At 40.8% G+C, this 26,276-nt stretch overlaps 1 protein-coding gene and 1 long non-coding RNA gene across 2 annotated transcripts in view; both read right to left on the reverse strand.

Annotated features, from left to right (window-relative positions):
• The window catches only part of LOC119500673 (protein kinase C-binding protein NELL1-like), a 384,179-nt gene that overhangs the window by 279,840 nt on the left and 78,063 nt on the right, over positions 1 to 26,276 (reverse strand). The window contains exon 4 of the mRNA XM_037790521.1: positions 25,264 to 25,434. Coding sequence (XP_037646449.1) covers positions 25,264 to 25,434 — 171 coding nt within the window. The remainder of the gene's footprint in view (positions 1 to 25,263; positions 25,435 to 26,276) is intronic.
• On the reverse strand, positions 3,935 to 4,230 carry LOC119500692. The gene is made up of 2 exons (XR_005209672.1): positions 4,082 to 4,230; positions 3,935 to 3,998 (listed from the first exon to the last, which is right to left on the reverse strand). It is a non-coding gene; the product is annotated as an uncharacterized LOC119500692 (long non-coding RNA).

The following is a 26,276-nucleotide window of genomic DNA, read 5'->3' on the forward strand; positions in this document are numbered from 1 at the left end:
CAGCAGCAACAGACAGTGAAGGTGATCTATTGACAGTATATGAACATCATACCAGCAAGACTTTACTACAGTTTCGAGGTTTATCTGTAGAATATGTTACAGAGATGAAAAAAAAGTAAAGTTAAGTAAACTTGTTTTTAAATCAACACTTCCTGCTTTCATTTCGAAATAAAAGCCCTAAAGCGGGTTTTCTTTGCACAGAATTCCTTCATTTGTTAACACGAGGCTTTTATTCTGAAATATGTGCCGGACAGTGATGTGGAACAAGCAGAGAGTTGGAAAGCATCATAAATGAATACAGTACGGAGTTTTAATTGTGGATTATTACTATTATTTACTAATTACCACACGTTTCTGAACCTTTCTCTGTCTAAAATAAATATAAATTATATTTATCATGAAGTTAAATGGCCATTAAAAGACAAACTCTATGCAGAAAGAAAGGGCTGACAGCAGCAGCAGAAACACAGCTGACAGGTAGCTGACACGCTCCCAAGAGGCAGCTAACTCGCGTCTAGTGTGAACACCCTAGGTGGGCATCACGCGGCCACGACGTGACGCTGCCGTCAGGCGAGCCTCATGCGGGCAGTGTGCCCCAGGCTTTAGAATCATTTTGTTTTCGCTACCTTAGAATGAGCCGTTGTTATATGTACATAGGGAGCGGGTCCTCTCCATGGAGTCCGCCATGTTGCACCACCATGTTTCTACAGTAGCCCAGAATGGACAAACTAAACTCTGTTAACTTTTCCTGCTTGGGCCGGAGTCAATGACGTTACTCGCTCCTGTTGCCGCTCTCTCTCTCTCTTGCTTCACCACTCACTTCCCACATACACTCAATGCACTGGCTGTGCTCCAAATAACCTACAACAACTGGCTCTTGCACCTTTTTCGCATCGGCCACCATAGTACTTCTGCCCGCTTGGCACACAGGAGAGGCTTTAGTTGGATGCAATCTGAACCTCGCTGCTAGATACCGCCAGATCCTACATGCTGCCCCCTTAACACGGCCCTGTCTCTCAAACGGGGAACCTATTTTGTTGTGGATTACGTTTGTTTTTGACGTATCACAAACACGTTTGTAATGACAGTCCGCAGAAGTTTGCATAGGGAGGAGGTCGGGGTGGTGGATGGGTCAAACAAGCACAGGACTTTTATCCAGGAGACTGTGCTGTGTGTCCCGTGTGAAACTAAAAGTCAACGCTCACTTATTTTAATCTACGTCCGTAGCTTAAAAACGTAACGTCATTTTAAGCCAAACCACACCGTTTTTTACCAAACTTAACCAAGTAGTCCTTTTGTTTTGTTTCAATTTACAACGTCAACCACGTGTTTAGAACTGTTTAAAACTGTTAAAACTGTTTAAAACTGTTTAAAACTGCGACCATAATCTGGCAGGAAATATGTTTCCCCCAAAATGTGAGAATGCAGTATAGTTGCATGGGAACGTAATTTTGTAGAAGACAGGGTTGCTTGATGGGGGTTCAAGATGGCGTCGTAGAGGAAGCACCACGCTTCACTGAGCTCCGGTGTTACTTGTCAAGTTATCCGATTATTATGCACATTTGCCTAACGAAAGTGCTACAGAGAGAGTAACTTTATAATGTCTCTTGAAAACTATTTTTCAAAAATACCGGACAACATGCCCAGGACCAGAATAAAGACGATTAAGAGCAAGCCTGCTCAAGAAAGCACGGAACAGAGTGAGGAAGCTAACATCATGCCAGCAGCTGAAGATGAGGGTGCTAACTGCTGCAGTAGCATTGACCCGAACACTTTGAAAGCATTGGATAAGATTACTGACAACATTACTAAAGTTATTGATGCTAAAGTTGATACAGTACTCGCTGCTATACGGGAACAAACAACCCAAATGCAGGCGCTGGGGGCTCGGGTCGGCGAGGCCGAGGGTAGAATTATGAGTGTGGAAGATGCAACGGACTCGTTGCAGGCTAAAGTGACACAACTGGAGAAGCAAGTGAGCGGTATGTTGGAGCACATAGATGGCCTGGAGAATCGTGGTCGCAGATGCAATGTGCGCTTGGTTGGACTACCTGAGAATGCGGAGGGAACAAATCCTGTGAAGTTCATAGAGACATGGCTACCTAGCTATCTCAAAATCACCACCAAAACTGGTAGGATCAAGCTGGACCGCGCACATCGCTTCCTCGCACCAAAACCCGATCCCAAACAACGACCCAGATCCATCATTATGAAGTTTCACAACTTCTCCGACAAGCAACGTGTTATGAATGCAGCCCGCCGCCTCGGTACTGAACCGGACCAGCCAGCTCGTAACGGACCGAGGATTTCTTTCTTCAACGATTATTCAGCGGCAGTGGTCAAAAAGCGCAAGGCTTTTGATGAGGTGAAAGACCGGCTGAAGAGGATAAATATTGACTACGCACTGATGTACCCCGCAACGCTGAAGATGACTGTTAACGGTGTGGAGAAGAGGTTTGATGCACCTGAGGCAGCCGCAGCTTTCCTTGACTCGCTTGGATAAAGTGTCTAAAACAGCACATCTTTCTCTCTTATGTTCCGATTATTGGACTGGGACTGTGACAGTTTGAGTGATGTAAGTATGTGGCTCTGTCATTTATGATTGTATTCTTATATTTTCTTTATTACAATTCGCCAGGTGAAGTTGTCATGTCGCCGTGTGCGAGGTGGAGCTTGCGTGTGTTATTTCTATGGTTAGGCGTGAGCATAGCGCCTGGTCCATCTGTCGGCTGTCTGCCGCGGGTGGGAGAAGGACTGAGGTTCCCTGCATGTTTAGCAGGGACATTACCCCATTCTTTATTTTCATTTGTATTTTTGTATTTAGTTGGAATGTGCTCTGTTGTGGTTCTGATGTTTTGGTACAGCTCGGGTATTTTATGTTTCTGTTTTTGTTTTTTTTGGAGTGTGCTAAAAGATTTCCAGCTCTTTGTTTGCATCAAGAATTTTAATGGCAAATAAACTTCGGGTCTGCACTTGGAATGTGAGAGGGATTAATAATCCTATAAAGCGTAGGAAAATACTTACCTTCCTGAAAAAAGAAAATATAGATATAGCTCTAGTGCAAGAAACCCATCTGGATGACAAAGAACATTTAAAGTTAAGGCAGGGTGTGTTTGGACAAGTATTCTTTTCATCCTTTACAACCAGAAGCAGGGGTGTTGCTGTACTTATTAGACGAACCCTGCCTTTTAAGATGGTTAACTGTGTTGAAGATCGGAGTGGTCGTTATGTTATAATTAAAGGGAGTTTACAAGGTCAAGATATTGTAATAATGAACGTTTATTTCCCATCAGCTCATCCGGTTGCTTTTCTTTCTAAAGCGTTTTTAGATTTTGCAGAAATGACAGCAGATATAGTAATTGTGGGTGGTGATTTTAATTGTATATTAAATCCGCTCATAGATAGATTCCCACACCGCATTATGGCCCCGTCTCCCCAAGCAAATGCTCTTCGTGCCATCTGTGAAGATCTCGGATTTGATGATGTTTGGAGGAGTCTTCACCCTTCTGACAAAGAATATACATTTTTCTCTGCTCCTCATGGGTGTCAGACTAGAATTGATTATTTTTTTCTACCCAAATCCGAACTACACTCTGTTTTATCTTGTAATATAAACAGTATAATAATATCTGATCATGCCAGTATGGTTATGGACATAAAACTTAAAGTCTCAATAAATCAGGCCCGACAGTGGAGACTTAACACTATTATTCTTAAAGATAATACTTTTATATCTTATTTTTCCACTGAATTTAAGGCATTTTTGTCCATCAATTTACAATCTTCGAATAATCCCTCAGTTCTATGGGAAACTTGCAAGGCCTATGCAAGAGGGTTGATCATATCATACTCTACAACTAAGAGGCGCCAAAAACTTAAAGAGCAAAAATCCTTAGAGAGCAATCTGTCAAATAAAGAAAAGATTTATATCAGCTCTCCATCACCTTATTTATGGCAAGAAATTTCTGCTCTTAGATCAGCTATAAACTGTCTTCTTACTAAAGATGCAGAGAAAAAAATTAAGTATATTAAACAGAGCTTTTATGAATATGGAGATAAACCAGGGAAATATCTTGCATACCTGGCTAAAAAACGAGCAGAGTCCCAGTCTATAGCAGTGATTGCGGATGCTGAGGGCAATAGGGTATACGAAAACAGACTGATAAATGACAGCTTCAAAGATTTTTACATAAATTTGTACTCTTCTGAACAGACAACTGACGCACCTCAATTAATGGAAGACTTTAGCTCAGATTAATCTTCCAACACTATCAGAAGAACAGGAAAGTTTTCTTAACAGCCCCATTACAAGAAATGAAGTAGCTAATGCCATCAAAAAGCTTCAGAGTGGGAAGTCGCCAGGGCCTGATGGGTTCTGTTCTGAATTTTATAAGGAGTTCCAAGACTTACTTTTGGAACCGTTACTTGAAATGTTCAATCATTCATTTTCTATTGCAGATTTGCCACAGACCCTTAAAGAGGCTAACATATCACTTATCTTAAAGAAAGGGAAATGTCCTGAATCCTGCTCATCCTATAGGTCGATAGCTCTTTTAAATGTGGACAGAAAATTGCTTTCTAAAATTTTAGCTACTCGTTTGGAGGACCTTCTGCCCATATTAATTAAAGAGGATCAAACTGGCTTTATAAAAGGCAGAAACTCAACTAACAATGTCAGACGTCTCATTAATGCTATTCAGGCCTTTAAACAAAAATCTATAGATGGTCTGGTGCTTTCGCTGGATGCAGAGAAGGCATTTGACCGAATTGAGTGGCCTTTTTTAATTTGCACATTAGAAAAATTTGGTCTTGGTAGTAATTTTGTGAAATGGGTTGAAATCATTTATAACTATCCTCAAGCTGCGGTTATGACTAACGGACTTAGATCAGAGTATTTTAATACACATAGAGGAACTAGACAGGGCTGCCCTCTATCGCCTCTCCTGTTTGCATTGGCCATTGAGCCACTGGCTGAGGCCATTAGAAGAGAGCCCTCTATATGTGGTCTGCAGGTCAGAGAGATATGCCATAAGATAACATTGTATGCTGACGACGTCCTAGTTTTTCTAACTGACCCAGAGACATCTGTTTCAGCCCTCATTAAGGTGATTAACATGTTTAGCAAATTCTCTGGGTATAAGATTAATTTAAACAAATCAGAAGATATGCCCCTGGGTACTCTAACTACTATACCTAATACGGTCCCATCCTTCCCTTTCAAATGGTCCCCTGCAGGTTTAGTCTATTTAGGTATTTTTATTACCCCATCATTTAATCAGTTGTATAAAGCCAACTTTATCCCTTTATTTGGTAAAATAAGATTTAGAGCGTTGGAACTCACTTCCTGTTTCTTGGTTAGGACGTATAGCCCTGATAAAGATGAATGTGTTACCTAGGCTACTTTATCCCATTCAAATGATTCCCATATTGTTTTCAAATAGGGTTCTTAAAGATTTGAATAGCTGGCTCAGCTCTTTCATATGGAGCAAACGTAGACCTAGACTCAAAATGTCAGTTCTACAATTGCCAGGTTCAATGGGTGGTTTAGACCTGCCAAATATCAAAGTATACCAGCTGTGTGCTCACTTGAGATTTATATCTAAATGGGTGAAAGATGAGGCATCTTCTGCTTGGCTGAACATTGAAGCATCATTGTCCCAGCGTAGACTACAGGATTTATTATTTTTTAAGAATTTTAAGGACATAAGAAATAATTGTATAAATCCAATAACAATCAATGCTTTAAAGGCATGGCGATCAGTCCGTCGTCTGGAGGGGAGGTCCAAATTAACTTCCACATTTACCCCAATAATAAACAACCCTGAATTTTTGCCAGGGATATTGGATTCTGGTTTCCGACAATGGAACAATACAAATATTACAAAATTGGGAGACTTACTTTCAGATAATAGTCTCATGTCATTTGAACAATTGATAAAGGAATACCAACTCCCAAAACAAGATTTCTTTCGGTTTTTACAAATAAGGCACTATGTCACTAAGAGTACAACCATTATAGATCATCCTGAGGTGTCTGCTGTTGAGAAAATGTTGTTTCAACGACCAACGAAGGTGTCTCTGAGTTTGCTATATAATGTAATGAATGGCAAGTATACTACAAATACACAGAGGATTAGGAGTGTATGGGAGAAGGAACTGTCAGTAACTATTAATGATGAGACATGGGACGATATTTGGAGTCATGCCAAAAAGATATCTATCTGTACCCGGATGAAAGCAATCCAATTTAAAATTATACATAGAATACATATATCCCCTAATCGTAGGCATTTCTTCGACCCCTCACTTTCTCCTCTGTGTCTCAAATGTAAAACAGAAATAGGTACCTTAACCCATTACCTTTGGTCGTGTCATAAATTACAGAAGTACTGGTCTGAAATATTATGTCAAATGGAAAAGATATTTGATAAGGATTTAGAAATGAATCCAATGTCTTTGATTTTAGGAATCCCAAGTACAAATATAATTACTGCAGCCAACAAAAGGTTATATAACATTCTTACATTTGCTGCTAGAAAAAATATACTACTACAGTGGATCAGTGATAAGAAACCCTCTGTACAAGGCTGGCGAAAAGTGATATTTGAGATGGTCCCTTTGGAATATCTGACAAATATTATACATACCAAAGTAGATCAGTTCCATAATATCTGGCAACCCTATCTGAATTATATTGGACCCGAACTCTCTTCCATTATCTTACAAGGAGTCTCTTGAACATTAACTCATATATCCTGTGACTTCCCTGCACTATGGACTATTTCCTATGACCTCCTATATACATTTTTTTTTTTTTTTCTACCTGAGCTGTACCAGTGTTTTTTTTTTTTTTTTGTTTGTTTTTCTCTTTTTCCTTTATCCTTATTGTGGTTGTGAAAATAAGAAAACCCAATGAACATATTAGTGGAAAGGAACAAGGAAAAAACAAAAAAAAAAACAGTTGTGGAGTGGTATAAACTGATATTTGAGCTAATATCAATGGAATATCTAACATACAGATTTATATGTAAAATGGGTGATTTCTTTAAGACTTGGACATCCTTTTTTAAATATGTTGGTGAAAAAAACTTGAACTAAAGGGTCTTATAGATTGCAATATTGAAAATTCGCCAAAGGGCCATTTTTGGGCCGTAGGGCGAGATATTTATTTGTTGACTTATTTATTTTGTTTTGTTTTCTTATTTTTCTTAAAATGTTTTGTTGCATCAGTGTCGACTGTGATAAATTGTAACGGACTGAGCGCCTCCTTATCCCTATTTATATACATACATAGATGCTTTGATTTTTCAAATACATATGTGATTGTACAATCATCTCTTTGAGTATATTAGGTGCTATGTATACTGTGTGTTAGGGTTCTAAATCTGGTGCTTAGTTTTTGTGACCAATGTGTGCTGATTTATTGTTGGTTTTGTCGGTGTTTGTGTTTAAAAGCATAATAAAAATATTGTGGAAAAAAAAAAAAAGACAGGGTTGCTTGACCTGTGAGGGTACGGAGAGCCACAGAATCAAAATGAGGGAGGAATCTCGTCATATTAAAGCTGAAGTAGGCGAGATTGGAGCAAATATGATTTAAAAAAAGGTATTTTTATAAAACGGTCGGTATATCGTGACAGTAGTACATGAAACAGGTAACCTGAAAAAAATCATGTGCTTCTGTGTCCTCCGGTGCTCCTAACGGCATCTGCAAGATTTCACAGACCGCAGGAAAACAAGCAGTCAGAGCTGATCTGAGGTCTGCTGTCCATCTGCTGTCTATGAGAGCCGGCTGTCAATCACTCGCGAACTCCGACCAAACGGTCAAACTAGGCAGCGCTGATCAAATATGAATCAATATTATGTTACGTTAATGCCTATTTCTCTCCTTAGATGTTTTCAGAATCATCTTGTAGTGCACAGTTTGGCTGTAAAATGAGAAAGTTTGTGACCCAGAAGCCATGTTGAGATCAGGTTGAGATGGCCTGAAGGAACGCCAAGTACCGGTCACATGACCGGAGCACAGCCAATAGGAACGCTCTCTCTCTGAAATGACCTGTGATTGGTCAAAGTCTCCTGTCGAGGGCTAGATTTTCTAAAGCCTGAAAACAGAGCCATGAGGAGCAGCAAAAGTCTAGTTATCTCTCAGAACACTTGAATTACAATATGCTGAAAGGTTATTATGTAATTTTTCCCCAATGATGCCAAAAATATACTGACTACTGCCACTTTAAGTGTGTCTCAATTTCATTTTCGAGCTGGGAGAGGTTGAAAATGAAATGCACATTTTGTTCCATAGTCCTTATATCACAATCTTAGATTAAAATGTCCTGATTTGTTTTCTATGTCAAGTGAATGTAGACTTCAGTGTCTGTTTACAGACAAAGTGTTTCCCCTAGATCAGTTTGTTAAACGCCTACCAACAGTGTGACATGCTTTATGTTTGATGTGTTAAAGGCAAAGTCTGTGCCTCAGATGTGCCTAACTTGTGTTTTACAGCTGTAACGTCTAAGGAGATGGATTGTGTTCATATTTGCTTTGACATTGTTTGACTTTGTCTGTGCATAGAGCATAGAGGTGTATTATATTTGTTTTTATGCTCTCATTATTACATTGCTCCTATTTGTTATGCATGTAGTCTCTTGTAAGCCCATGTGGGCTTGGCACCTTTTGGTGCATGACGCTTTGAAAAATAAATTACTTACTTCCTTACTTACTATAACCCTGCTCTGTTGGAGCTCCACTAAAGACATGGGGTACATTTAGCAGTCAGCAGCTAAACAAGAGCGGATGGTAGAAATATGTTCCCCTTGAACAACTGAGGTAACTTATCATACTGTTGGTGACCGAGAGCGCAAGCACTCACGTCACCAAGCTTCAAGCATTAGTAGTTCACAAGGACGGGTGAATGAATGTGGGAATTGCTGGGTGTCTGTAAATATTATTAAAAAAGAGTACAGTCTAGACCTGCTCTATGTGAAAAGAGATATCTTTGTTGATTTCAATATTCAGAAAGACAAATGGCGCTGTTCATGAAGAACTCACCCCAAGACTTTTCGGAGTTTGAATATGAATATTCTCTCTGGCCAGGAGATCATTTTTAAGATTGCCACTAAAAGCAGTAATTAAATACCTCATTTCATAATTAGATTATGTAGTCGGTTGCTCTTCTTGAGCTTTTAAGTTTAATGTACCGTCCTAACCCAACTTAATTAATACCACTGTCACCTCACAGCAAGATGGATCAATTAATTTTGAAGCCCATTCTGTGCGGAGTGTTCATACATAAAACATCTCCTTTGACTTGGTGACCTTTTCAAGGTGTTTCTCTACCATCCACCCAGTGCTTATGGATGGAGTTGAGAAATCAAGAGACTACTGATTAAACTAATGCTCAGGAACAATGACAGGGAGCCCACCTTTTGCAAGACGTATGATAAAATAAACGCGTGGACAGACATTTATTTAGTGCAACCACGTTAAGTGATCGGGATCATTTATTAGGGGTGGCAGCGGATAGAGATGTTATGCCTGCGAATGAGCGGGTGCTGAGCTGATGAGCTCAGAGGCAAACCGCATTAATCAACGCGCAGAAGAAACATAATTACCGACAGAGATGGAATATTATTAGATGAGATGAGTGCAGGAGACCAGGCGAGTCTCCGTCAAATTAGGAGGCTGCGATTAGTCGTGTCAAGGATGAAGCTCTGGGGTCAGGCAGCACCAACACTGGCTCCTGTGTGAGCAATCTGGATTCATTAGTGTAATGTTCACTTTCAGGTCACTACTGAATAACTACAAGTTGGCATCAGAGCGGAAAACGGTAGACAAAGCAATACTGGTAGGGGTGTAACGATACGTTTTTACAACGATACAATACGATTTCCATGGTTCCGATAAGATTGAAGGACGATATTTGGCTCATCTAGAGTGATACGATACGATTCAATGATTTGAAAAAGATAAAGTAACTTCTTTTGCCAAAATTTCAATCAGTGTGACTGTGCAATAAATATCTGATACTGGACAGTGCAGGTCAGGATTCCTCAAAGTTTTTTTTGTAAGGGAATCAGGGATAAATTAATTATGGATATAAACAAGTAAACACAATGATTAATGGCAAATACATACGGCTTTTATTAGAAAATAATAAAAAGTGCAACTGCAGGACCTGCTGCTTCAGTTCTCAAGATACAAGGCAGTGCAATATTTAACACGAATTATAATAAACCAACTTCTATTCAAGTTAAATGAACAGTAATTTAACCTGCTGCTTCTGTCCTCATTTTCAATATAAACGGTAGAGTAATAATACAGAGATCAACCGCTAATAGAGATCAAACAGCTTGGGACAAAATCATTCCTATACAAACGCTGCTTAAATAATCTGTAGTCATAATAATCAAGTAATCAAGTAGTCAGCCTACAGTGTTCATTTGGGGTCGTTTGATACATGAAAACATACAGAAAAACATTTTAAAACTATGTTAGACTAACGTTAGTTGAATTTCTGTTTAGTTTTTTACTTTACTCCCGTCGTGATAATTCGCCTCGCGAACCGTCTGCTCTCCGGCTGGATACGTGAGGCTGATGCTGCGTGTACATAGATATCATGACGGGGAAAGGAAAGTCATTTTCTCTGAATGATAAAACGACAGCGCACGGGGAAAGCTCTTGTGGGTGAAGCCGCCCTCGAAAGGCTCCTCTACCGGGTGAGAGAGCGAGTGGTTCAGTGCGCCGTTCGTCTGCATGCACGTCATGGATGCGTGTTCACGCTGCATAGGGCGGAACTGGCAAGCCGGCGCATGTCTGGAGAGTGAACCGGAGTAACGTTTAACATTTCTTTACTAATAAAAGTGCTGAAAAACACTTTCATATAATGTTTGTCGTCCTTAAATACAAGGTACAAATCCTTAATATCGATACAACCGATTTTTGCGTATCAAATTGATTTTATATCGATATACGTCTCTGGTGAGGGACAACTTGCCGAGTACCTATCGATGTAGTTGGATCGTAATCGCCACCGAGCCCTGCGCTTAAACTTCAAATTATTTCAACTTTGCCCTTGGCCACTGCTGAGCTTTCAAAGCACAACCAACGAGATAACAGCTGTAGCTGTTGATGTTGCCTAGAAATGGTGAATCGCGTTCCTTGTGCACTTTTTTAACGGCATATTATACCTGTGTTGCGCTTTGCCTCTGCAAGGCTCTGCTCTCTGTTCCTTATGGTGAGTGAAGAGCAAATTTCTTATCATGTGAAAGCAGCATCTTCGGAGCAAGCAACAGATTTCCAAAAAGCTCCCTTTTAACCTTTGGGATGGCAGCAGTCCAGCCAGCACACACACAAAGTGCAAAATCATGTACATGATGGCACATGGAGGCACTAGAGGGTTTATTTTGTTGTTAAAAGGACAGAGTGGAGGCTTGTGTTGCGTGACTTAATGGACGGGAGAGTACAATATTTTGACCCTATCCAAAATCTCCAAAATCTCTGCAACTAGGAGCTGAGCAAAATGTGATCAGAACCGATGGAAATAAAATCTACAATCAAATCTACAACAATAAGAAGATAAACTCCAGCTCCAGTACATCTCCGACCTTTAAACTCTAAGTGCTGCAGTACTGTAAAACCCGATATCCTCAGTAAGGCTGCAACTATTATTTTCATTATTACATAAGATAACATAAACCTTTATTGATCCCCAGAGGGGGGATCTGGTTGTTGCAGCGCCATAAAGACAGCAATAGTACAGATAAATAGAGAAAGGAAAAGAAAGTTATATTAAGAGGTATATTAAAAAACTAGGACTGTCAATCGATAAAAAAAATATTAAATGCGATTAATTGCCTGATTGACCATGATTAATCGCACATTTTTTTATCTGTTCAAAATGTACCTTAAAAGGAGATTTATCAAGTATTTAATACTATTATCAACATGGGAGTGGGCAAATATGCTGTTTTATGTAAATGTATATATATATTTATTTTTGGAAATCAATAAACACAAAACAATGACAAATATAGTCCAGAAACCCTCACAGGTCCTGCATGCTAAATGCAAGGCATGGCAAACTGCAGCCCAACAGGCAACAACAGCTGTCAGTGTGTCAGTGTGCTGACTTGACTATGACTTGCCCCCAAACTGCATGTGATTATCATAAAGTGGGCATGTCTGTAAAGGGGAGACTCGTGGGTACCCATAGAACCCATTTTCATTCACATATATTGAGGTCAGAGGTCAAGGGATCCCTTTAAAAATGGCCATGGCAGTTTTTCCTCGCCAAAATTCACCGCAAGTTTGGAGCGTTATGTAGCCTCCTTCGCGACAAGCTAGGATGACATGGTTGGTACCGATGGATTCCTTAGCTTTCTAGGTTCATATGATGCCAGTATTACTCTAGCTTTAAAACTGATAACCGGTAAAACCTAAAAATCGCAAGTTATGTTAATGTGTTAAAGAAATTAGTAGCATTAAAACAAATTTGCGTTAACCCAGCCCTGAATAAGACAAAGAATAGGATAAAAAAGTAAAATGGAAAACTATACAAGAGCATATGGAGACTAAAATTGATGATACATTGAAGATAAAGTGACAGTAGTGAGATCAATAGCATCAGAGTCAGCAAGTCTATGTCAGGGTGTACCAGGCATGATTATTACCACTTTTTCTATTCATTATCATTCTGATTAACTAATTGTTTAGTCAACAAAATTTCAAAAATTAAAAGACAATTTCCATCACCAGTTCCCAGAGCACAAGATGTTGTTTCTCAACACTAATTCACATTTTAATAAAACATTTGTTTTGCATTTTATTGAGCTTCAAAGTTCATTTTGACCTCAAGTTCAAGAATGAACTTTTAGGCTAAGAAGTCCTTAAAGGTCTAAAATTCAATGATAACTGAGCATCATGTTATATGATTGAAAGCTCAGAACAGCTACTATATTTGCCTTTAATTGAGATAATTTAGGTTTTTGGTTGTTAAGATTTTGCAAAGCATTTTAAAACAGTGTTTTGATTTTTTTTTAATTGATATTTTGATTTATTCTAATTGGCATTATTATAGTTATCTTGCCATTATGTTGCTCTATGGTTATCATTAGCATTCTCATTGGTAGGAACGTTGATGCTATTGATATTTTTGTACAGATGGAACATGTTTCCATCGCTTTATTATGGAGTACTTTTCCTTCACTGACAGACTTTATCCCCGCTGAAGGCGACACTGCCCCCTCTGTGCTCCCTCAGCATGTTGCCCACATGTCTTTACCTCTTTACCTCCGATCTTTCCTTCCGATCGATCTCAGACAAGGACAGACGAGTAAACAGTCACGGGGGAAATTTCCATGAACCCTCGAGTTTCTGATCCACCTTGAGATTAAGTCCAAATCCTGCCCCCAGGTAAGAGTCCTTCACTTTGGACACAGTGACTCTCGTAGTGCGGTCAAATAATACGACAGGTACAATTTGAAGACGTTGCCCTGCGGGGAAGCCAGAGGATTTGCTTTTTGTAACAAACAGCGTCAGAGACACGGACGGGTATGACGGGGATATCCAAACGGAATAAGTCCGTCAAATAGAGGATAATGTTGCCGTTTCTCGTTGTTTGCATACAAACTTGAAATGTTCCGTTACTGTGACAGCAACGATTAATCTAATTAATAATTATGATTATTCTAGTTAATGTGTGGAATAATTAATTACATTGCTTATAAAATATGGTAAAAAAAAAAAAAAAAAGATACTGTTCATTAATTTGCTGTTATTTCATGTGTCCTTGATGAAAAATATACATGGAAATCATTCCCTCAGTAAAAAGAAAACTGATTCATCAGACTTTACTGTAGATGGAGAGCAAGTCTGTAAAGAATAGAGCCCTGATGAGCAATTTCCATCATCCCCGACGGGTGCAAAGTGTAAAATATAGATGGGGGACAAATGGAACATTTGATTCATTAAATAATGACGTTGATGAGCAGGGGTCAAAGGCATTTCACCAGTTAGCGTCTGAATTCATTACTACGTCTTAATGCTTATCTTAAAGCTATTCATGGGAGCAAAAGCACCAGAATTAAGTGCGACATTGGTTAAGTGTTGTATTCATTTCCCAGAATGCTCTTTGATAACCTCCAAAGAAGGGAAGCATGTGACCAGGAGATGAAGTTTTTTCCCAGTTGAGAACCAGAAAAGTGAGCCAACTAAATATGCCTTGTAGCTGTATCGCATTCTGTTTCTTTGGAGAGAGAGGCCTCCCCAGCCTTCCCCCAAAATTAAGCGTACGCCAGTGTGTGCCAACACAACCACTCCAGACAATTGCAAAGCAGACAATTGCTATGTCACCATGTAACCCCCTCCTTCAAACCAGCCTCTTATCAGAAGGTGGTCTGTATACATATATATATAGTGATCACATTTGTAAGTACTTTCAGGATTATCGTTCAATAGTTACCTAAAAGACTCCGGGCCTAGCTACAATAAGAAAGCTGCAAAAAATGTGTTGTCCCTGTACAGCTGCACCGGTCGCACGGCTGATATTTACACCATTGTACCAATCACTTGACAATTATCCCATGATGTTTTTGATTGCTAAAATACATTTCTTCTATCAGACGATGTAACTGCAAACAAAATTGTCCTAAATGAGTCTACAATTCAAGACACGTCAACTATCCTTAAATCATCTGTTTTCTCCACCATTTTATTTTACTGACTTCTGAGGTGTATACTTTTTCTCTCTGCAAAATGTTATTGTCGTTTGTTTGTTAAAGCTGCATTTTTGGGACACTAGGGGGGTAGAGGAACTCCAAAACAAGCTAACAGGCTCACATCCTTTACACTGTATTAATTATAGTATGTAGCAAACGATATAGTGAGTTCGGCATTTTGTAGTGGTGTCCGTATGTATAGTGAGAATTATTGTACCCTATAATAAACTCAAAGTATCCCACAATGCATTGTGAATAGTAATGTACAACCAATGGTCACTAACCAATCACTATATACCATCATGCATTGCACTGAAGGAAAAACGGCAGATGGACGAGAGGAGAGAGGGCAGCGCAATTTTGTATTTATTAATTTCGTAAAATATGCCTCATTACTCCTCCCGTCCTTACCTTTCACAATACAATCCCTAGACATGTACGCTGCATCACCGCTTACCAGGCGGACTTAAATTCAATCAGAGCATTTCGCTAAGAGGCAACTCAACCAAATAGAGCTTACAACAAAAAATATGCATGTCTGTATTTATTAAGGATGGTCTACCAGCTAACGCTGATCTGGCACGTGTTGATTACGCAATGACATAATTAACAGTGCAGAGACAATGACGCGAGTAGCGCCTGAAGTTGCGGCTAACTTCGGGGCTAACCCCTTCAGTAAACAGACTGTGGCAAGCTTGTGAACTTGACAGTTGTAGCATTTATTATACCGGCAGCTTAAACTGTACTCACTCTGCACTGCTACACTCAGTACTATAACATTACTGCCATCAGTCCGTCACACGCACACACACTCCCTCGCTCTCCCCGTCTGCCTCATGACCGCACACTGACGCTTGCTAACGTTAAGCACACAACCTATGCACTACCAGTTATTCCTTAAAGGGACTTTATGTAAGAATCAGAAATGGCTTGTCAACAGCGACACCTGTAGCCGTCAAGTCAACGAAAGTCAGCATCCTGTTGCTCGCGCTTGTGCTCGCTCTACATAGACATGAACGAGCATCGGTCAAAAACTTTTTTGGTGACACACGTCAGCTAAAACTTCCACTGAACATTCACTAGATATTCTCAGAGCTAAACTAACTCTTCTGCAGTGTGTAGTGTGCGCGCATGCACGTGAGAGGTGGAGCGAGAGGACGATTGAGAACGAGCGCGGTGTGTGAGTGAAGGCAAGCAGGCAGAGGAGCAGAGTACAGCAGAAACTCCGGCTCTGGAGACCAAAACTACGGTCTCCCCTGTGTCTTCTGACCGCGGTCCGGAGGCTGACGCAGGAAGAGTTAATACTGTTTTGCAAGACGGGCTTCACTAGATATAACTTTGCGGTTTTGGTGCTTCCGTGTAGTTTGTGTTGGAGTCTGAGTCTGAACAGCGTAGCCACACACGAGCGAGCATAGGACACCGACCCGCAATGATTTATACGTGTAAGAAGTTACAAACAGTCCCTTTAAAGGAGTTTGCTACCTGTATAACACATTTTAATTTTAGGCCTGGGCTGGGAGTCAGGCAAAACCCTGTTACATCTTGCGTGTTTAATCCGTACAGTAACCAAAGTGGTTTCCTGGCTCCCAGTGTGTCAGAGAATAGAGATTAAAGTACTGCTGCTTTTCTTTAAATCTCTCAATGGCTTACAACCGAAAATACATCCCTGACTGTCTTTTACCATATGAACCCTCTCAGGCTGCCGACTGTCCTCACACTCTGCACCACAGAGCTGGAACTAACGTCCAGAGAATATTACATCCGCACCGCCTTTGAGCGCCTTTAAATCCAGGTTAAAAACTTCACGTTTCTCCACCGCCTTTGACTGAACCTTCGATACTCATCATGAACCCTCCTGTCCTCCTATATCCTGTATTCATGCAGCTCTTCTTAACTTTTTAAAATGTGCTTTAAAAAAAAAGACTTCTATTCTTTTAATTTGCATTTTAACATTTGATGCTGTTTTTTTAAGCATTATGTGAAGCACTTTGAATTGTCTGTGTGCATGAAAAATGTGCTACATACATAAACTTGCCTTGATGATTCATTTTGCAGAGTCACCTTTGTCCACCTAATCACCACATCAATCGGCGTGTGCGTCACAGTTTGGGTGCGAAACAGGCGTCGATAAAGCAAGAGCTGTCAGGGCGGTAAAAAGTCCACCTGAATGTGTGAGGATACACTGCACCCGCTCACATTTACGTATACTTAAAACGATTTAATGAGCCTTGAAATCAATAAAGTGCTGTTTGGTGCACAAATCAGATCGCGCTAAATGCAATGGGTAATGGGGCTGCCAATTTGCTTTGAATGGGGGAATCATTCCCAACACTTAAAGAGGAGTGAGATGATCAGGTTAGCAGGAAGATTATTTTCTATTTTTTTTTTTCATTTTTGTGTTTGGTCCTTGTACAAAGTTAGCATCAAAGCCACATTTTTCTTAGCTGCTGTCAAAGTAGTGTGAGAGAACATCTAAGGGGGGAAAAATACAATTGAAATTCTGAATTTGTGAGGGATGAGTTCATCATCATTAGTTCTTTAAGAACCTTGAAAAAAGGATGAGAAGAAACACACACACTGAAACTTTGCATAATCAGTATGCAAATAAAAAAAAAGAGAATCTGGCAACTTCATTTCTTTGTAACTAATCTAAATCCAGTCCTCATATTAACTATCCTCATTAGTGCCCTGTGGGAAAGTCTGATTGGTAATTCTGGACATATTCTGCTCACTGCAGTGTTTATCAGCTATATAAAAGCATCAAATTACAAGCTTTATGGCTTGAGAACTAATGATAATAAAACATGCACATATTCTATTCTACTGAAGAGTCAGATGAGAGTAAATATAGTTTGGTGTAATGGGTTCTCATTTCAGCCCCTTTAGGCAATCCAAACTACAACATTTGAGAGATTTATTTTGGTATCCTTTTGCACTTAAGCATGCCGGGGTTCCTGGTGATGTTAAAGGATTCGAGCAGAGGTCGTTGCCCTTGTAGTGAAAAGCCAAATGCTATGTGGGCAGAGTCAAACCGAATAAACACTGAAGAGAACCACTTCAGCTGCTGTTTTCAAAAGCTATTTCGGACCAAAACATGCAGAACACTTTGATACGACAGCTGCGGAGTTTCACCATGGGGTTTTTTGAGATAGCGGTGGGGGGTGTGAGTCACATCGGGCTAAAGTGTCGTGTTGTTTCTCAGATGACAGGTATCATGAGCCGTGATTGCTACTTTTGAAGACCATTTGAAAACTGATTTGCCGGCGGGTGGTGTCAGCCGGTGCTGCCGTGGGTCACGGTGAAATATGGCCGGGGGACAACATGTGATCAGAGAGCTGAGAGCAGAGCGGCAGATGAGGTGGGTGACCTTTCAGTCTGACCCACGACTGCACATCTAAGGTGGGAGGGGGGGCTCGGTAACCATGGTGACATTCGCCCTGCCGCACTTTGATCTTCCAAGAAAAGCTTCCTAGAGCATCTCTGCATAAACATCTTCAAATCCTTTCTGCGTATTGGTGAATGAGAATAAGTGAGTGGATAGCAGAGCGGCATATTTAAAGTTGGTAGTTAACGACAACCAAACTGACTGCTTGCATTGGTGAACGCCCCGGTTAAAGAAACTGTTACCTTATGTCAATTTCAGCAACATTGTTCAGGTGTAACACGACTCTAAAGTGCTGCGGTTCGTTGGAAACTGTATGTGAACATTTTGGTGATAATGGGACTCTCCAAACCTTCCTGCCACAACAGATCCACACTGAGAATCTGTTCTCCACTCCATCCAAAGCACTACTGGACACAACATATTATAAGAAGGATGGATGGATTAAAGGAAAGCCCTGAAGTAGGATATTGTTTTTGTGATGAAAAGTCGAGGCTGCTAAAAACATAGACTGTATATACTGGATGTACGATGCGTCCCCACTTCCTCCCACTGTAGGGAAACAGGCTGTTCTCATACACTGTTCACAGCTATACCTACAAAAGGTAATGCACTGTAATTTGTATGTAATCTATGTAATCATGAACCAGGAAGTATAAAGAGCGACAAACACAGCGTAGGGAAGAGGTCAGGGTGGAAACCGTGTTCAGGTCCCGTGTGAAACCAGAAGTCAACGTAGATTTATTTGTCACGTTACTTTCGTTCTTAAGTTATGCCACTTCCTGGGTAATTTTAACCCAAAATGCCCAGAGTAACGTTAGCGAGTGTCCGACAGGCCGTGTGTGTGTGGCGGCGGTGAGTGTGGGGTTGTCGGTAGCGTTATAGCTGTGAATGTAGTTGTAACAGTGTGTGTGTACAGTTTATTTGTCGGTGACTAAATCCTACAACTCCTCAGCTCAAGACAGGAGCCAACTTCCTGTATCCTGCAACTCCGGTGCAGCCTCTTAAGGTGGGCTGTTAAGGTGGACCGGCTTTTCTCCTTATTATTTTTTTAAAATTAATTTTAACCTTTTAACCGATAGCATTAATTGGTTAAAATTTGTAATGCCGGTTAACGGTTAATTATTAACATCCCTAACCCTGGTATACCTTAATACCGTCCAAGCCTAGAGTGCATGCATTACCAATCAATGTGTTGCTGGGTTTATTATCTCCGCCAAGGCCAAATGCCTTGGGCCAAGGAGGTTATGTTTTCACCGACGCGTGACCCCGCCTCCTTCTGAGAGCAGAGAGATACGTGTGTGGATGTGTGTGCGGGAGCTGCTGACCGTCCGCAGTGAGAAAGGAAAAAGCGGTAGATGACGGGATGAGAGACAACGTAGTGTAACGTTATACAGACATAACAAGGCTGCTGAATGAGAGAGGCATCCGCCGATACGTTACACGGAAACACACAGTGTTAATAAGAAGCCGACCACATCACGGTACCGCCAGCTGGGAGCTGTGATCTGTTTTTAAAGTCAGGCACCTTGGCGGAGGTCTGCGCTCTCCGAGTGCCATTCTAGTTTAAAATAAAACGCCCACCTATTTCACAAAAAAATAAGATGTAGCCGGCAAACAGATGACGTTGTGTAGCTGTAGGTGTATGAGGATTCATATTTCCCTCTGTCTGACCTGCACTCACTAACCAACAGGGGTGAAGAAGACACCCACAGGTTGCAGTTGTGTTTTGCAATGTTATTCTATACTAAAATACTTCTAGGAAAAAGTTTTAGCAGTGACTGATTTTTCAACCTACAAGATGTGGAAATCATGTTCTTAGTGGATGTTTTTTTGTTTTGGGGATTTTTACGCTGATGAATTTTTTTATTAAAGAGCGCTGCGATGCCTTTTGTCATCTGTTCCTCCCACATCAAGGCAAACTGGTGACTCATGTTTTTAATTTGTTCAGCAGCTGCTTCTTCCTTATTTATTTTTTTATTTCATCTTTACTTTAATTCAATCTGAATGTTAAAGGCTCTGCTGTATTAGTGAGGGGAGGTTTCCAGACTCTGTCAGCAGGTCAGGGGAAGTGTTTTAATGGAATAAAGACTTCAGAGAGAAGTTTCCATTCATTAAGAAAGCTGCAGGTATTTTAGCATTCTGATTGTGGTCTGCTGTGTTTGATCAGAGGGCACGAGTTCAAAGATAGTAGTCTGTCCAGTGTGTGTGTGATGTTAGCGAAATACTGCCAGCTGTATTTCATGTATTCATTACTGAATACCTGAACCAAGGTACTACTATCATGGATAAGGTCTGGTAATGGATCGGCTGATGTACTGTACCTGTCCAACAATGCCTTTGTTATGGCAAAAAAAAAACATGATAAAAGAGACAAAAGAGAATAGTTAAATAGAAGCATTATGTCTGGAGGTAGCATGACAGAGCTGTATTATGAAAGCAACAAGAGACACTCGATAAAAAATGTGTCTTAACCCTCTGAGACCCACATAGACACCATTTTTGTCTTTTTTAGGGGGGGCAGGGGGTCTTTAGGGGGAGCAGTAGATGTCACATGATTTTAACTTTTATTATTACTAGTTATATTTCTATTATTATTACAGCTATTAATTCTGATAGCTGTGTTATCACTCTTTTACATCAACTGCTACTGATTATTGTCTGTGTGTCTCTCTGTGTCTTTCTCTCACTCTGTCTGTCTTTCTCTGTCTCTCTCTCTCTGTCGCTTTCTCTCTCAAAACCCAACCGGTTGAGGCAGATGACCGCCCAGCCCTTACCTGGCCACAGTGCATTACCATATCAATGCAATGCTCATGGGAGATCTCTTGTTGGGTCTCTAAACTATAGAGTACGGTCTAGACCTGATGATTGAACTGGTGGACAGCTACAAATATCTTGGCACAGTTATTGATAGTAAACTGTGTTTTGAACCTAATGCAGATGCCGTCTTTAAAGAAAGTAAAGCAGCGTCTTTTCTTTCTAAGAAAAATGAACTCTTTTAAAGGGATTATTTGTAACTTTCAGAAATGCTTGTTAACAGCGACACCTGTGGCCGTTAAGTTAACAAAAGTCAGCGTCGGGCTCGCGCTTGCTCGCTCTACATAGACATGAACGAGCATCGCTCAAAACAGTGAGGCGACACACGTCAGCTAAAACCACAATATCACTCTATATTTCAGCTGCTCTATATTTCAGCTGCTTGGCAGTAATGTTAGCTGACCAGACGAAGGTCTCTCCATGAATCACTGCTGATCCTAGTGTTGGCTTTTCCTACTTCAGTATTGGTGCCGGGGCTCTGAAGCAGCGGGGCTCTGAAGCAGCGGGGCTCTGAAGCAGCGGGGCTCTGAAGCAGCGGGGCTCCACAGCGAGAAACGTTATCATCTCCCGACCGCAGCCGGAGTGAGCAGGAAGACACCGGTACCCGGTCGGACACGATAACGTTTCTCTCTGCGGAGCCCCGTCACTTCACAAGACATAGGAAACCTCTGTTGGTCTCGAGGAGCTGCAGCATTTATTTCTGCACAAACGTCCACTGTACATTCACTAGATATTCTCAGAACTAAACTAACTCTCCTGCAGTGTGAAGTGAGCGCGCGTTCACGTCTAGAGGTGGAGCGAGACAGCGAGAACGCCCGCGCTGTCTGAGTGAAGGCGAGCATGCAGAGGAGCAGAGACTTCAGCCACACGCGAGTGCGCATATGCGAGCGGCGCGCATATGTCCCGACCTGGTACATTTATACGCTTAAAAAGTTACAAACAGTCCCTTTAACGTGAGTGCAACCATGATGACACTTTTTAATTGAGGTTTTATTGAGTCCGTCTTCACCTTTTTATGGTAGCATGGTTTGGCAACCTCACTTTGTCCAGCAAAAATAGACGTAATAGCCTTGTTAGAGTGGTAAGTAAAATCACTGGGGTAAGTCAGGCTCAGCTTACTGCCATCTATCACTAACAGGTCCTCAGGAGGGCCAACGCCATTTTGGACTGGTCTGATCACCCCCCTGCGAAGACAGATTGAGCTATTGTCCCTGGGACGACGCTTTAGGATGCCTGCAGGGAGGACTAAGAGACTTAAGGCATCCTTTGTTCCAGTAGCTATTGGTCTGTTGAACACTTTTAAGGATCACTTATCTCCATATGGTGATCTATTTTAAGCTATGTATGTTGTACCGTCTTGTCTGATTTGTATTGTCTGGTGTTTGTTTTAATTGATGTGACTGTGAAACGCTCGGTATTTTGTGGCTGCTAAACCTAATTTCTCCTAGGGGACAATAAAGCTGAACTGAACTGGACTGAATCTGCTCTATGTAAAAAGCTCCTCGAGATAACTATTGATGGCCATTCCCATGCTCTATTATGACTCATAAGTTGTTTCTCATTTGTGGGTTGATACCCTTTGTAACACAGATGAGGTGCTAAATTTAGTTTAAAACTCCCTCCAAAATACCACATTAAGACATCAAGACCTTGAAGAACACCATAGATAAAGCCATGCTGTGATTTGATATCAAAAACAACAAAGCAACAGCAAAACCACGTCAAAAACATCCGTTTACAAACTGTCACACAACTCGTGTAGTCTACACATTCATCTTCACTAAAACCTGATTATTTAAAACACTTCTCATAGCGCGCCTGCGTCGATGAGAGACCGTTTGTGCATTTTGAATATGAAGGTTTTAGCAAAGACGTATGTGTTTGGGAAGTACTGAACATACGACTGGATAAACAAGACTTGGATTATACTGCACGAGTCAGGCTGGTCTCATACACTGTACCTAACTACACCTACAAAAAGTAATCTTCATAAGTAATTCATACGTCTCCCGTATCAATTTGCATGTAATCCACATAATCGTGAACCAGGAAGTGTAAAGAGCGACAAAAGCCACATTAGGAAGGAGATTGATGATGGGTCAAAAAACACCTGACTTTCGCCCAGGAGACAGGTATTCGTGTCCCATGTGAAATCAGAAATCCATGTTGATTTATACGACCTATATTTTTCGTACTAAAGTTACGCCACTTCCATAGTTATTTTAACCCGAGCCACAATCTTTTCCTAAACCTAATCAAGTTGTTTCCTGCGAAGACGAAAGTTTCTTTTATGCTGACAAAACAAAACTCATGCTGTTCTCAAATGCAAAATCTAAGCCACTGAATCTCCCTCCTGTCACCACTTTTCAGGGCCCTGAAATTGAGTCTGTATCTCAATACAAGTACCTTGGAATTGTGATTGATGATTATCTGACTTTTAAGCCTCACATTCAGCAGCTGGTGAAAAAACTAAAGTTGAAATTGGGTTTTTATTTCAGAAACAAGTCTTGCTTTTCCTTCAAGGCCAAAAAGAGGCTTGTCGCTGCCACCTTAATGTCTGTGCTGGACTATGGCGATGTTATATACATACATGCATCTTCTCAAAGCCTACGCTCGCTGGATACCGTCTACCATGGAGCAATGAGATTTAGTACAAATTTGAAAGCCCTTACGCACCACTGCTCTTTGTATGCTCAGGTAGGATGGTCTGCCTTGTCCACCTGTAGATCGAACCACTAGCGTGTTCTTAATTATAAGGCTATTCTTGGTCTGCTTCCATCTTACCTACGGACCTATATCCTTCAAAAAAAGTATGGGAAGTTACCATCTTCTCTCCCAGCACTTAATCCTACTAACTATCCCCAAAAGTCTGTACTGAACTGGGAAAAATGGCTTTCAAGTATGCTGCTCCCTCATCTTGGAATCAGTTACAAAATGACCTGAAACTTGAAGAGCTGGTCTCACTGAATGTCTTTAAAGTGCTTCTGAAAGATTTCGAAGCAAGCAAATCTGGTCGCAGATGTTTTGAATGTGGATTCATGTTTTTTTTATTCCTTATGATTCTGTAATTTGCTCTTTGTCTTCGTTTTCAATTGTTATGTTATCTTTAACTCTGCAACCGTGTAACTGTGCTGCTGCATATCTTGGCCAGGACACTCTTGTAAAAGAGATTTTTAATCTCGATGAGATTTTACTCCTAAAATCTGAAAAGACTATACGCATGTAACGAGTGGAAATGACACGTTGCTGGACATTTGTAGGAAAACGCACAAAAAATAAGGAATAACTTTTCATAAGGTTAACAGTTGTACGAGGATACGTTGCACAAGTTATGTGAGAGTTTGTAAAAGCATGTTGTGATAGAGGTTGTTACTACTTCAATTCATTAAGACTTTTCTCCATTTTCTTCAAGAATTCAAGGTAACACGGGGTGAGTAGCTGATATACAAATGGTCATTCTGTGGGTGAAGTATTCCTTTCAGCCAGGAATTAAAAAAACAGCAGCTTAGTATCAACCTTGAGCGTCATACCACTCACAGTCAGATGATAAACAGCACTGAAGCAACTCATTCAATCTAACCATGACTTAATGAACTCACCCGAAGCACTGCGAGCAAGCAAAAGGGTTTTGATTCCAATTTTATCCAATTAGGTTTGAACTCTTCTCCCCAGAAACACTCTGATGCTCTCTTTTATCTTCGCCACAGTCTCATCTGACAGACAAGCCACTGCGGCGATAATTAATCGACAAACCACCGGCCTGATGGGAATAATAGGCGTCTGGGAAGAATCAATACGACAACGCGATCCTCCCGTGCATCATATAGCTTTTCATCCGCGAGAGGTAACGGAGCGTTGCCTCTACTCAAATTTACGCCGCTTGTTTGCGGGCGTTGTCTGTCTAGCGCCTGTGTTAAGAAAAGGGACAAGCGATGGCTTCCTGGCTCTCAGGAGTGTGAGGATTGAGAGAGGATTGTCACAGCTGAAGTGCATGTTTATAGATCAGCTCTGACTGAGTGCTCCTTTAGAAAAGGCCCTTCACTGCCCAATCGATGAGGCGATTATGTCATTGTTACCTTCCACTTGATTATGGAACAGTGTGAGCTGAACACACATCCTCTCTAGGCTATATAAAGACGCAGCCCTTCCTCGTGTGTGTTAATTTGTCCTTGGATGTTTCATTGTCAGCCCTGTTAACAGCCTGTCATCCGCACTGAGACAGTAGAGAACAAATATTTACCTTGATAAACACAGACAGCTCATTAGATGTGTCACTTCAAAGGAGCACGGTAAAAATAAATCGCCACTAGTGACAGAGACATCAAGGTGTTTCAGTGTGTGTGTATGTCTGTTTACCTGTTACAGTCGACGTGCAGCAGTAGATGGGTGGCGCTGATGGTGAGGGCGATCTTGTGCCACTGTCCGTCAGCGAGGCGGTAGGGGAAGGACTCGGAGCGCGGCTTGCCTTTGAAGCGGTAGTGGTAGCGGATCTCCTCCCTCACCCCGCTGCTCTCCAGCTCAAAGTAACTGCAGAAGAAGAGAGGAGGTCAGACACGGCTCGGCTTCCTGGACACTCAGTATTGTGTGTGCAGGGTAGGTCTTGTACAAAGCAGTTTGGTGAATTGTTTTCTAAAACTTGTTTGAGAGATGAAAATAAAAACAATTTATATTTTATACATATAATTTGATTCCAGAATGAGAGAGGAAGTGGCATTTAGATTATCACTGCATAAGGCTGAAACAATTAGTCAATTAACTGATTAGTACAGCAACAGAAAAGTTATGCCACCACTATCTGAATAATTGATTCATGTTTAAAGTCATTATGTATGGAGGACAGAACCTACCAAAATAATAGAAAAAAAAAAAAGAATAAATAAATAAATGACTCACATTGAGTGACAGCCCCCTCATTTACATATTAAGGCAGGAATGCATAAAGAAATGTAAAAAGAAATGTGTAAAGAAAAGAATACAGAAATAAATACGTTTCGGGAAATAAATAAGGGGTGAAGTGCAAAGGGAAAATCGTGCATATAATAAATAAATAAATACAAAAAAAATACATAAATAAATTTAAGGGAAAATTAAACAGGAGATTAAATAAATAAGGGAATTAATACAAAGATAAATAAATAAAGAAGTCAATTAAAATAGAAATATAAATTTCGACTGTTTGTAACTTTTTAAGCGTATAAATGTACCGGGTCGGAACATATGAGCGCTCGCGCGTGTGGCAGCTGTACTCTCGTCTCCTCTGCCTGCTTGCCTTCACTCAGACAGCGCGCGCGTTCTCGCTGTCTCGCTCCACCTCTAGACGTGAACGCGCGCTCACTCCACACTGCAGAAGAGTTAGTTTAGCTCTGAGA

The sequence above is a fragment of the Sebastes umbrosus genome, chromosome 2 (assembly GCF_015220745.1).
Source record: "Sebastes umbrosus isolate fSebUmb1 chromosome 2, fSebUmb1.pri, whole genome shotgun sequence".
Classification (NCBI taxonomy): domain Eukaryota; kingdom Metazoa; phylum Chordata; class Actinopteri; order Perciformes; family Sebastidae; genus Sebastes; species Sebastes umbrosus.